The sequence below is a fragment of the Salmo salar genome, chromosome 14 (assembly GCF_965601325.2).
Source record: "Salmo salar chromosome 14, fSalSal1, whole genome shotgun sequence".
Lineage (NCBI taxonomy): Eukaryota > Metazoa > Chordata > Actinopteri > Salmoniformes > Salmonidae > Salmo > Salmo salar.
The window spans coordinates 38,764,255-38,775,725 of NC_138304.1; the positions used below are offsets into that span (position 1 = coordinate 38,764,255).

Genomic DNA, 11,471 nt, shown 5'->3' on the forward strand with positions numbered 1-11,471 from the left:
TGTTATTGCAACAGGAACTGCACACATTTCCAGGCAAAACTCAGCTAACTTTCTGCCTTTCTGCCTTTCTGCCTTCTGCCTGCCTTTTTTTTTTTTAACCATAGGCCTACTACACAACTTTTAACCCACAATTTGAACCCTGAACTTGAAACCCCCCTGGCAGAGGTGGCACCACAGGTTAAAGGGTTGAGCCTGCTCTAAAGTTGGCCCAGGTGAAAGAAGCCTCAACATACACCCCCCCCCCCCCCCCCACCAAGGTGATCAAAGGAGGCGTGTTTAGTTTACCTAGTTGAGGTGTGCGACTGAATAAAAAGAGGAAGGATGGGAGGCTGAGCGCACAGGACGGACAGGTGAAGACGGGTGCGGCTTCAAGGTAAGATCATTCTGGCATTGATGCAAACAGACATTGATGCCACAATATGCCCTGCTTTTAAGATATGATGGGTTCAATTTTAACAAAACTAACGCAATGGTAAATCTAAGCGCTGGTGGTAGGGCTATACAGTAGGTTTGGAGGTGTGTCAGATATACTGTATGTGTGCTATTTTAATTTTATGTGCGCAGATGCTGGCAGTGGCGTGAAAGGTCTGGGTTTTTATGAATAAACAAGTTGTGGGTGTGTCGAGGCTTGGTCCGTCACTGGCTGGCCAATCATTACATGCTCCATGGCTAAATATGTGGTTTCTTCCATTTGTTAATTTATTGTATTTTATGTATTGCATTGTCATCAACTTCAATTTGAATGTTAGTCTGTTATAGCCTAGTTCTTAAATAGCCTGCCCCATATTTGAAAAATAGGTTGAACATATTTGTATTCCACATTGTTCTAACTGCATTGCTTCAATATGGGGGGCACTCAGAGTCTGAGCAGGGGTGTCCGAACACAGGGGCCATGGAGGTTGGAGTGGGGATTGACATTTTTTATTTAATTTTACCTTTATTTAACTAGGTAAGTCAGTTAAGAACAAATTCTTATTTACAATGACAGCCTACCCTGGCCAAACCCGGATGACGCTGGGCCAATTGTGCGCAGCCCTGTGGTACTCCATTCATGGCCGGATGTGATGCAGCCTGGTTTCAAACCAGGTACTGCAGTGACAGGTCTTGCACTGAGATGCAGTGGCTTGGACAGCTTCGCCACACGGGAGCCCCTTGGGAGCCTCACTCAGAGACTTAGTCTAGGCTGCCAAGGGGCTCCCGTGTGGCGGGTCACCAGGTGCACAGAGACTGTTTTGGGTAACCAGGTGCACAGAGCCTGTTTCAGGGTAACCAGGTGCACAGAGCTGTTTCAGGTTACTCAGGTCCAGGGAGAGGGAAGGCAGGCAGGCAGGGAGTGTAGGCCTAGAGACCTGGAGTCAGAGGTCACCAGGTCAATGGGGGCCTGGCTAGAGGCCCAAATGAATAGGTGTGTGAGTGACACTATCCTTCAGGGGAACAGAGCAGGCAATTAATGTAAAATCGTGTAAGATTAAAATGGACTAACAAAAATGGACTAACATGTAAAAGGCTTGTCAGTGGATATTCTGAAAGTAGTTTGACCAGGGAACTATTGAAATGTAAAAAGTTAAAAAATTAATGTATAACCGCGTGAGATTAAATTTGACAAACTAAAGAGTGTACAATATAGAAGGGTAGTCAGTGGACATTCTGAACGTTGGTTGAGTCCAGTAGGTCACATGACCAAGGAGCTTTTGAAATTAGAACGTTTGAAAAATTAATGTAAACTCTTGTGAGATGAAAATGGACAAACTAAAAAGTGTGCAATATAGAAGTGTAGTCAGTGGACATTCTGAACCTTGTCTAAGGTCAGTAGGTCACATTACCAAGGAGCTATTGAAATTCTAAAGTTTACAAAATTCATCTAAAACGTGTGAGATGAAAATGGACAAACTAAAGGGTGTGCAATGTGTAGGCCCACTGAGTGTACATTCTGAACCTTGTTTGAGGTCAGTAGGTCACATGACCAAGGAGCTATTGAAATTCAAATGTTTGAAAGATTCATGTAAAACCAAAGGGTGTGCAGTATAGAAGGTTAGTCAGTGGACATTCTGAACCTTGTTTGAGTGCAGTAGGTTACATGACCAAGGAGCTATTGAAATTAGAAACATTGAAAAACATTGAAAATCAATGTAAAATCGTTTGAGATGAAAATGGACAAACAAAATGTTGTGCTACATATACGGCTACTCAGTGGATATTCTGAACATAGTTTGAGGGTTGTAGGTAATAAGACTAAGGAGCTATTGAAATTGTAATCTTTAAAAAATGATTGCAAAATCTCATGAGATGCAAATAGGCCCAGTGAGTGTACATTATGAACCTTGTTTGAGGTGTTTATTTTAATTTTATTTTACCTTTATTTAACCAGGTAAGCTAGTTGAGAACAAGTTATCATTTACAACTGCGACCTGGCCAAGATAAAGCAAAGCAGTGCGACACAACAACAAAACAGAGTTACACATGGAATAAACAAACATACAGTCAATAACACAATATAAAAAAGGAAAAAAAAGAGTCTATATAGTGTGTGCAAATGGCGTGAGGAGGTAAGGCAATAAATAGGCCATAGTAGCGAAGTAACTACAGTTTAGCAAATTAACACTGGAGTGATAAATAGCAGATGATGATGTGCAAGTAGAAATGCTGGTGTGCAAAAGAGCAGAAGAGTAAATAAAAACAATATGGGGATGAGGTAGGTAGATTGGGTGGGCTATTTACAGATGGGCTATGAACAGCTGCAGCAATCGGTTAGCTGCTCAGATAGCTGATGTTTAAAGTTAGTCAGGGAAATATAGGTCTCCAGCATCAGTGATTTTATTATAAAAAAAAAAAAAAAGTGTTGCTAATTTTTATTTTATTTTTTTATATATTTTTTTCAATTCGTTCCAGTCATTGGCAGCAGAAAACTGGAAGGAAAGGCGGCCAAAGGAGGTGTTGGCTTTAGGGATGACCAGTGAGATGTACCTGCTGGAGCGCGTGCTACGGGTGGGTATTGTTATCGTGACCAGTGAGCTGAGATAAGGCGGAGCTTTACTTAGCGTAGACTTATAGATGACCTGGAGCCAGTCGGGCTGGCGACGAATATGTAACGAGGGCCAGCCAACTAGAGCATACAGGTTGCAGTGGTGGGTGGAATAAGGGGCTTTGGTGACAAAATGGATGGCACTGTGATAGACTGCATCCAGTTTGCTGAGTAGAGTATTGGAAGCTATTTTGTAAATGACATCGCCGAAGTAGAGGATCGGTAGTATAGTCAGTTTTACGAGGGTATGTTTGGCGGTGTGAGTGAAGGAGGCTTTGTTGCAAAATAGGAAGCCAATTCTACATTTAATTTTGGATTGGAGATGTTTAATATGAGTCTGGAAGGAGAGTTTACAGTCTAGCCAGACACCTAGGCATTTGTAGTTGCCCACATATTCTAAGTCAGAACCGTCCAGAGTAGTGATGCTAGTCAGGCGGGCGGGTGTTGGAAGCGAACGGTTGAAAAGCATGCATTTGGTTTTAGTAGCTTTTAAGAGCAGTTGGAGGCCACGGAAGGAGTGTTGTATGGCATTGAAGCTCGTTTGGAGGTTAGTTAACAGTGTCCAAAGAAGGGTCAGATGTATACAGAATGGTATCGTCTGCGTAGAGGTGGATCAGGGAATCACCCACAGCAAGAGCAACATCGTTGATATATACAAAGAAAAGAATCAGCCCAAGAATTGAACCCTGTGGTACCCCCATAGAGACTGCCAGAGGTCCGGACAACAGGCCCTCCGATTTGACACACTGAACTCTATCTGAGAAGCAGTTGGTGAACTATAACAGTTTGGGTCTAGAGTGTCACCCCCTTTGAAGAGGGGGATTACCGCGGCAGCTATCCAATCTTTAGGGATCTCGAACGATACGAAAGAGAGGTTGAACAGACTGGTAATAGGGGTTGCAACAATGGCGGCGGATAATTTTAGAAAGAGGGTCCAGGATGTCTAGCCCAGCTGATTTGTACAGGTCCAGGTTTTGCAGCTCTTTCAGAACATCTGCTATCTAGATTTGGGTGAAAGAGAAGCGGGGGGTGCAGGGCTGTTTTCTGGTGTTGGGGTAGCCAGGAGGAAAGCATGGCCAGCCGTAGAGAAATGCTTATTGAAATTCTCGATTATCGTGGATTTATCGGTGGTGACAGTGTTACCTAGCCTCAGTGCAGTGGGCAGCTGGGAGGAGGTGCTCTTATTCTCCATGGACTTTACAGTGTCACACAACTTTTTGGAGTTAGAGCTGCAGGATGCAAATTTCTGTTTGTAAAAGCTAGCCTTTGCTTTCCTGACTGACAGCGTGTATTGGTTCCTGACTTCCCTGTGTGGGTCACATGACCAAGGCGCTATTGAATCTCACAAATTTAAATAAATAATTTAAAATAGTTTGAGATGTAAACCGACAAAAAAAAGTGTGTGCAATGTGTGTCTATGCCATCGGGTTAGCTAGAACCCGTTTTTGAACGTTTTAGGAGTAATGATTTAAGAGCTATTGAAATGTGAAAATTCTGATTTGTCACTATGTTGATGGTCCCTAACTGCTGTTTGTGGATGTAAGGAAAACTACAGGCAAATATCAGTTGAATATCCAACGTGAATCTGTCTTTACCTCGGTATTATGAACTGCGGTACGGTTAAGACCGGCTTTTTGTGGGTCTTAACTTCCCATTAGCGCTGCATGAAAATGGCACCTTTGCGTCAGTTTTTAAGGACACACCTCAAATATTGCCACCCCTCTCCCTCAGAGCAAGTGAGCTGATAGACAGCTAAATTTCCGAACCTGGCGTTCAGGCTGGAAAATGCCAGTGTGCAAGTTTTTACGAAATTGCAAACTATAATGTCCATTTGACACTTGCGCCACCTTACCGCGAGCAGAAAATAGAGCCCAACATGTTTTAAGTGGTGCACATCTCATTTATTTGGCTGGGCTAATACATTATTTGTTTGTTTTCAGGCTGCCTAGTAATTTACCAAGGTATGAATTGTATAGAGTGTGAGGTTAGGATCTCCAGTCATGTAAAAATAAATAAAAAAATAAGATTGCAATATGGAATATTTTTAATTGCTCCCAACTGTCACTTGCACTTATGTTAGCTTTTTTCAAAAGCATCAGAACCAACCCAACATTTCAACTACAACAACATTCTCAGTAAAAGGTTATAGAAACGTTTTACTTGCTGTAATAACAAAATCATTTTAATGAATTGCATTTATATAGTGCCTTTCCGGATGCTCAAAGAGCTAACCTCATCCACCACCAATTTGTAGTACCCACATGGATGATGCAGGCAACCACTTGTGTCAGAACGCTCAACACATATCAGCTATCAGGTGGAGAAGTGAGGAGTGATATATGGGAATGAGGGGGATAATTACGTGGCAATGATGGAAACGGGGCCAGGTTGATAATTTACAGATTATGATGATGATGAAAAAAATAATAAATAATACAATAATCCACATTATAATTCACATTTCCTGTTGCTGCACGATTATTTTCCTGCTGTCGCAAACTGTGTCAAATTAAGATCCTACATCTGTAGCCAGAACATCGGGTTAACACCCCTACTCGCTATGACTATGAATGTCACGATCGTCGTACAGAGCGGACCAAGGCGCAGCGTGATTTGAGTTCCACATCTTTTAATAAACAGTGAAACTTCTACAAAACAACAAACCAACAACGAAACGTGAAAGTAGTGGTGTTACATGCACATACACAAAACAATATCCCACAAAGCAGGTGGAAACAATGGAGAACTTAAGTATGATCCCCAATTAGAGACAACAAACATCAGCTGCCTCTAATTGGGAACCATACCAAGAGCACCAAGATAAAAATGAAAAGACCTGAACACCCCCTAGTCACGACCTGACCTACAACACCATAGAGAACCAAGGGCTCTCTATGGTCAGGGCGTGACAATGAAATGTGGTTGTTTATCTACCTTAGTTGAATTCCCTGACTAAGTTGCTCTAGATAAGATTGTCAACTAAAAATCTATATTTGTGGGATGTTGAAATCAAGGCCAGGGCGGACTGACCAAATTTCAACCACTTTTCAACATCCATGGACTTCCAACGTCGGTCGGTGCTTAGTGGTCTCTCCATTCATAATCGCCTTTATCTCGCTTTCAGATGAATCGACTTGTGGTTATCGTTGCGACACTCTTTGTCCCCACTACATACAGTGCTGCAGGCGGTTGTAAGTGATTATTCTATTATTTTGTTGGACTGTGACTCTTCTATCAATGTTGTGACTCTGCATAACTTTTTCCCTTCTTCAATTTTAACAGCGTGGTGTTACCATGATCCTAGTTGTGGTAAGTATTGGTTTTACCCACTGGTTACAGTGTAATTTGTATTCACAAATTGAAGTGATTGTGATGGCAGTGAATAATAGATTATAGAATTTATGTAATTGCATATTATATGACCCTTATAAAGCGACGGTACATTGACACCATGGTATTATTGATTCCATGTTAAGATGACACCACTTGGTCAACCATTGTCACTGAACATTGCAACGGATCCCGTCAGTCTCCCATCAACATCGTCTCTGCATCGGCAGTGGTTGATGAAACCCTGACTGCCTTCACCTTCACCAAATACGGAGACAACTCCACAATGAACAAGATCAAGAACACTGGCAAAACTGGTGAGGAGAATGGATGGATCCCTTGCTTTCTCAATCCATACACACAAAGTCCCACTTGAGGAAAATGTATGTACTAAACCAGGAACCTTAATTCTCGAAATGTAACCAATTCCTCTCCTATTGTTCCTCCTCTCTTTCTTTCAGTCAAAGTGACGCTCACGAGTGGTGTCCAGGTTAAAGGTGGGGCACTGTCAGAGGCCTATGACAGCCTGCAGTTTCACCTCCACTGGGGGAATGGTACCTCAGTCCCTGGGTCGGAGCACACAGTGGATGGAACACGCTACCCCATGGAGGTATGGGAAGGTTCAACACAACATTGCTGCGTTCTGATTCTCTAACCTTCTCCAGAATTATGCCCCCTCCCTTCCACACTCCCACTTCTTGGATTTGTGCAAGCTTGGCTGGAGGGAGATTCCACCATATTCCAAGCACTAATCCATTCCTTTTAAATTCATGAGGGGAAATGTATTAGTACACTTTGGGAGAAGGGTTAAGAATCTGAATGTAGCCCATTTATCATTGGGTGACACTTCTCATACTGATGCACATATACCACACTGCAATGGATCAATGACAAGGTCTTCATTAAGCCTTAGTCCAGTCTGAATGAATTCCCCTCCAGCCAAACTGCATCCCTGCCACTTGGTTTACTATAAAGCTGACAGATGGGGAAATGTAACTACTCAAATTCATAAATGGTGCAATAGTCCACTGTTGTACTGAGCTCATGAGGCATTTATACGTTCTATTCCTCAAGAATCAGGGGGCATATATATATATCATTCATTTAAATTTCTTTTGAACAGCTGTAAATATGGCAGATTGTAGTCTACCTTTTTAAATGTATCATTCCAACGTTTTAATTTTCCAATCGATTCAGATAACTTTCATAGATCATCTGTTATGCTTCACCTTTCAGTTGCACATAGTAAATGCCAAGTCTTCGCTCAATGGTAATACGACCGCGGCTGTTGCAGACGGCACGGGCCTCGCTGTTCTTGGCTTCTTCATAAAGGTGAGTGGATGGTTTAACCTACCTAGAAATGGCATCAATTTTTCCACTGTAGATTGGGCATTTCAGTGTTTTATTCCTGTTTTTGTTTATAAAATCAATCTTGTTCCAAAAGGCCATGCCGAGTAATGTGACTGGTTCACCAGCAGCCTGGAATACTCTGACGTCATACTTGGCCAACATCACACTAAAAGGTGAGAGGAGAGATTTAACTGCTTCTGATTTGATCAAGAAATACTTCCTCGAAAGAAAGTTTGGAAGAGGATTTGGGTTGAATTTTTCTCTTTGAATTCAACATTTGTAATTTTCTTGTTCCATTTCAGTACCATATTATTTTGGTATACGTTTAATCTCTCTCTTCCTCCAGATGAGTATATAAACATTACTCATGATGCTTTTTCATTGGATGAGCTCCTGGAAGGGGTGGACCGTACCAAATACTACCGTTACCTTGGATCCCTGACCACTCCAAACTGCAACGAGGCTGTGGTTTGGACCGTGTTCAAGGACCCTATCAAAGTCAGCCAGGATTTGGTGAGTTTGTGCAACAATTTCACAATAAACTGAATACAATTTCTACTTACCAGGAAATAAATATAGCTACGACAAGAAACATGGACTGTATTCAAATATCTTTAAGTGCAAGATCCATTCTGCTTTTGAAATATTATAAAAGTAATGATTCCTAAAAATTACCCAACATGAGCCTTATAAGTGATTACACAAGAAGGGAGAGCATGTACTATCCACTGGGGTGGTACAACAAAAAATAATGAATATGTGATGTATTAATTGACTCTGCAATAATTCATGTACATACATACATAGTTGGAAGTTTACATACACCTTAGGCAAATACATTTAAACTCGGTTTTTCACAATTCCTGACATTTAATCCTAGTTTAAAATTCCCTGTTTTAGGTCAGTTAGGATCACCACTTTATTTTAAGAATGTGAAATGTCAGAATAATAGTAGAGAGAATAATTTATTTCAGCTTTGATTTATTTCATCACATTCCCACTGGGTCAGAAGTTTACATAGACTCAATTAGTATTTGGTAGCATTGCCTTTGAATTGTTTAACTTGGGTCAAACGTTTCAGGTAGCCTTCCACAAGCTTTCCACAATAAGTTGGGTGAATTTTGGCCCGTTCCTCCTGACAGAGCTGGTGTAACTGATTCAGGTTTGTAGACCTCCTTGCTCGCACACACTTTTTCAGTTCTGCCCAAAAATGTTCTATGGGATTTTGGTCAGGGCTTTGTGATGGCCACTCCAATAACTTGACGTTGTTGTCCTTAAGCCATTTTGCCACAAATTTGGAAGTATGCTTGGGGTCATTGTCCATTTGGAAGACCCATTTGTGACCAAGCTTTAACTTCCTGACTGATGTCTTGAGATGTTGCTTCAATATATCAACATCATTTTCCTTCCTCATGATGCCATTTATTTTGTGAAGTGCATAAGTCCCTCCTGCAGCAAAGCACCCACACAACATGATGCTGCCACCCCCGTGCTTCATGGTTGGGATGGTGTTCTTCAGCTTGCAAGCATCCCTCTTTTTCCTCCAAACATAACGATGGTCATTACGGCCAAACAGCTCTATTTTTGTTTCATCAGACCAGAGGACATTTCTCCAAAAAGTACAGTCTTTGTCCCCATGTGCAGTTGCAAACCGTAGTCTGGCTTTTTTATTGCAGTTTTGGAGCAGTGGCTTCTTCCTTGCTGAGCGGCCTTTCAGGTTATATCGATATAGGACTCGTTTTACTGTGGATATAGATACTTTTGTACCGGTTTCCTCCGGCATCTTCACAAGCTCCTTTGCTGTTCTTCTGGGATTGATTTGCACTTTTTTCACCAAAGTACGTTCATCTCTAGGAGACAGAAGGCGTCTCCTTCCTGAGCAGTATGACGGCTGCGTGGTCCCATGGTGTTTACACTTGCGTACTATTGTTTGTACAGATGAACGTGGTACCTTCAGGCGCTGCTCCCAAGGATGAACCAGAATTGTGGAGGTCTACACTTTTTTTATGAGGTCTTGGCTGATTTCTTTTGATTTTTACCATGATGTCAAGCAAAGAGGCACTGAGTTTGAAGGTAGGCCTTGAAATACATCCACAGGTACACCTCCAATTGACTCAAATGATGTCAATTAGCCTTTCAGAAGCTTCTAAAGCCATGACATAATTTTCTGGAATTTTCCAAGCTGTTTAAAGGCAATCAACTTAGTCTATGTAAACTTCTGACCCACTGGAATTGTGATGCTTTGAATTATAAGTGAAATAATCTGTCTGTAAACAATTGTTGGAAAAATTACTTGTGTCATGCACAAAGTGGATGTCCTAACCGACTTGCCAAAACTATAGTTTGTTAACAAGAAATGTGTGGAGTGGTTGAAAAATGAGTTTTAAACTTCCGACTTCAACTGTACATATCCTGTATCTTCATTTTGAGCCAGTTTTAAACAGCAGGTTCATAATCCTGCAGCAACAGGAAATATGAATTGTTATGTGGATTATAATTTTTGGACATTTTTTATAGGGGTTGCTACAATTTTCGTGAGGGAATGTCAAGTCTGAAATGAAAATCACAAACTTTAGAAAACTTTTTTAAACCTTGAATACAGTAGAAGCAACAGCAGGATGATCAAATTAAGATACCCCAATCTGTACATATATTTCAGTAATTTGTCATTTTTATTCAACTTTTAACCAGAATGCAATGACATGCCTCAAAGTTGTTTTTGTGATATATTTATGTATTTACTTGGAGAGCAGTTATCTCAAAGTTTAGTTGATTTCAAGTTACTTGGCAGCTCAACTGAAACTAGATGTTGAACTGATGTCTGTGCCCAGTGGGTAAAGCCATTGGGCCAACCTGATGTCACACTTATGTCTATGATCCAGTAATAAATTAACCTTTTCCCCTCAGATTGATCTCTTCAGCACAACAGTGCACATTGACCACAACTCCACCTCTGACTTGATGACCAACGTCTTCAGGAACATCCAGCCTGGCAACGACTGGGTGGTGACGACCCAGGGCCGTCCAGCGTCGGGAGCCTCCACAATGTGCTCCTCTCTGGGCCTCATGGCCCTGGCCTTGATGCTGCTGAGGGTTTAGTGGCGGCGAGTAATGCCTCACCTGAAGTACACTACCATACATACATCGATTACCAACATGGTTCACTTTGATCCAAGGAGAAACTATTTGAAAAAGCAACAATTATAGCAAAATAACAACTTATTTATTATGCAAACATCATTAGACATGTAATTAATGTTATCTGAAAAAGAAAAATGACCGAAACAGACTTATTTTAGCAAAATTTGAGTACATTTTAATGTACTGTATAATGAAAAAATATGTAATGTGCAGGTTTTTCCCAAAATTCAACCCACAATACTAAGAAGCTAATTTACCATAATTCGATTAAAGTATCATTTCGTTTTCTGAACTTTGAAGTAAATATTAATACTGTCATATTTATGTAGTTAAAGCGACTGCCATTTAAAGAGGCAGTACACAAGTACATCAGTTCACTTCAAAAAGTGATCCTGAGAGCCGACTTTTTGGTCGACTTTGTTGGAAGATTTGTATATGCATTGGAATATGCATATATGCAGAAAAATAAAGTCATTTTGGTTTTGTACACTGTCTTATGATACGTGGTATAGAAAAGTACAATCTTAGGTGAGTACATGGATAGCTATATCTAGGCAGATGATCTTTCTTACTGGTCAAAATAATTGATACAGGTCCCCCTCCGCCCTCTTGTGGTATGAATAACTTG

General features: G+C 41.0%; 1 protein-coding gene across 2 annotated transcripts; it reads left to right on the forward strand.

Annotated features, from left to right (window-relative positions):
- Positions 1 to 308: 308 nt before the first annotated feature.
- Positions 309 to 10,934, forward strand: LOC106569487 (carbonic anhydrase 4). Of its 2 annotated transcripts, XM_082960962.1 has the most exons (10): positions 320 to 373; positions 2,890 to 2,985; positions 6,147 to 6,213; positions 6,305 to 6,331; positions 6,499 to 6,669; positions 6,814 to 6,962; positions 7,589 to 7,684; positions 7,797 to 7,875; positions 8,049 to 8,215; positions 10,610 to 10,934. In XM_082960962.1, exons 2-10 carry the CDS (start codon positions 2,947 to 2,949, stop codon positions 10,799 to 10,801), a joined length of 987 nt encoding a protein of 328 aa, XP_082817088.1. In that variant the 5' UTR covers positions 320 to 373; positions 2,890 to 2,946; the 3' UTR covers positions 10,802 to 10,934. The 2 variants fall into 2 exon arrangements, with proteins under 2 accessions (XP_013996354.1, XP_082817088.1); XM_014140879.3 differs by lacking the exon at positions 2,890 to 2,985 and having other exon boundaries at positions 309 to 373.
- Positions 10,935 to 11,471: the final 537 nt, after the last annotated feature.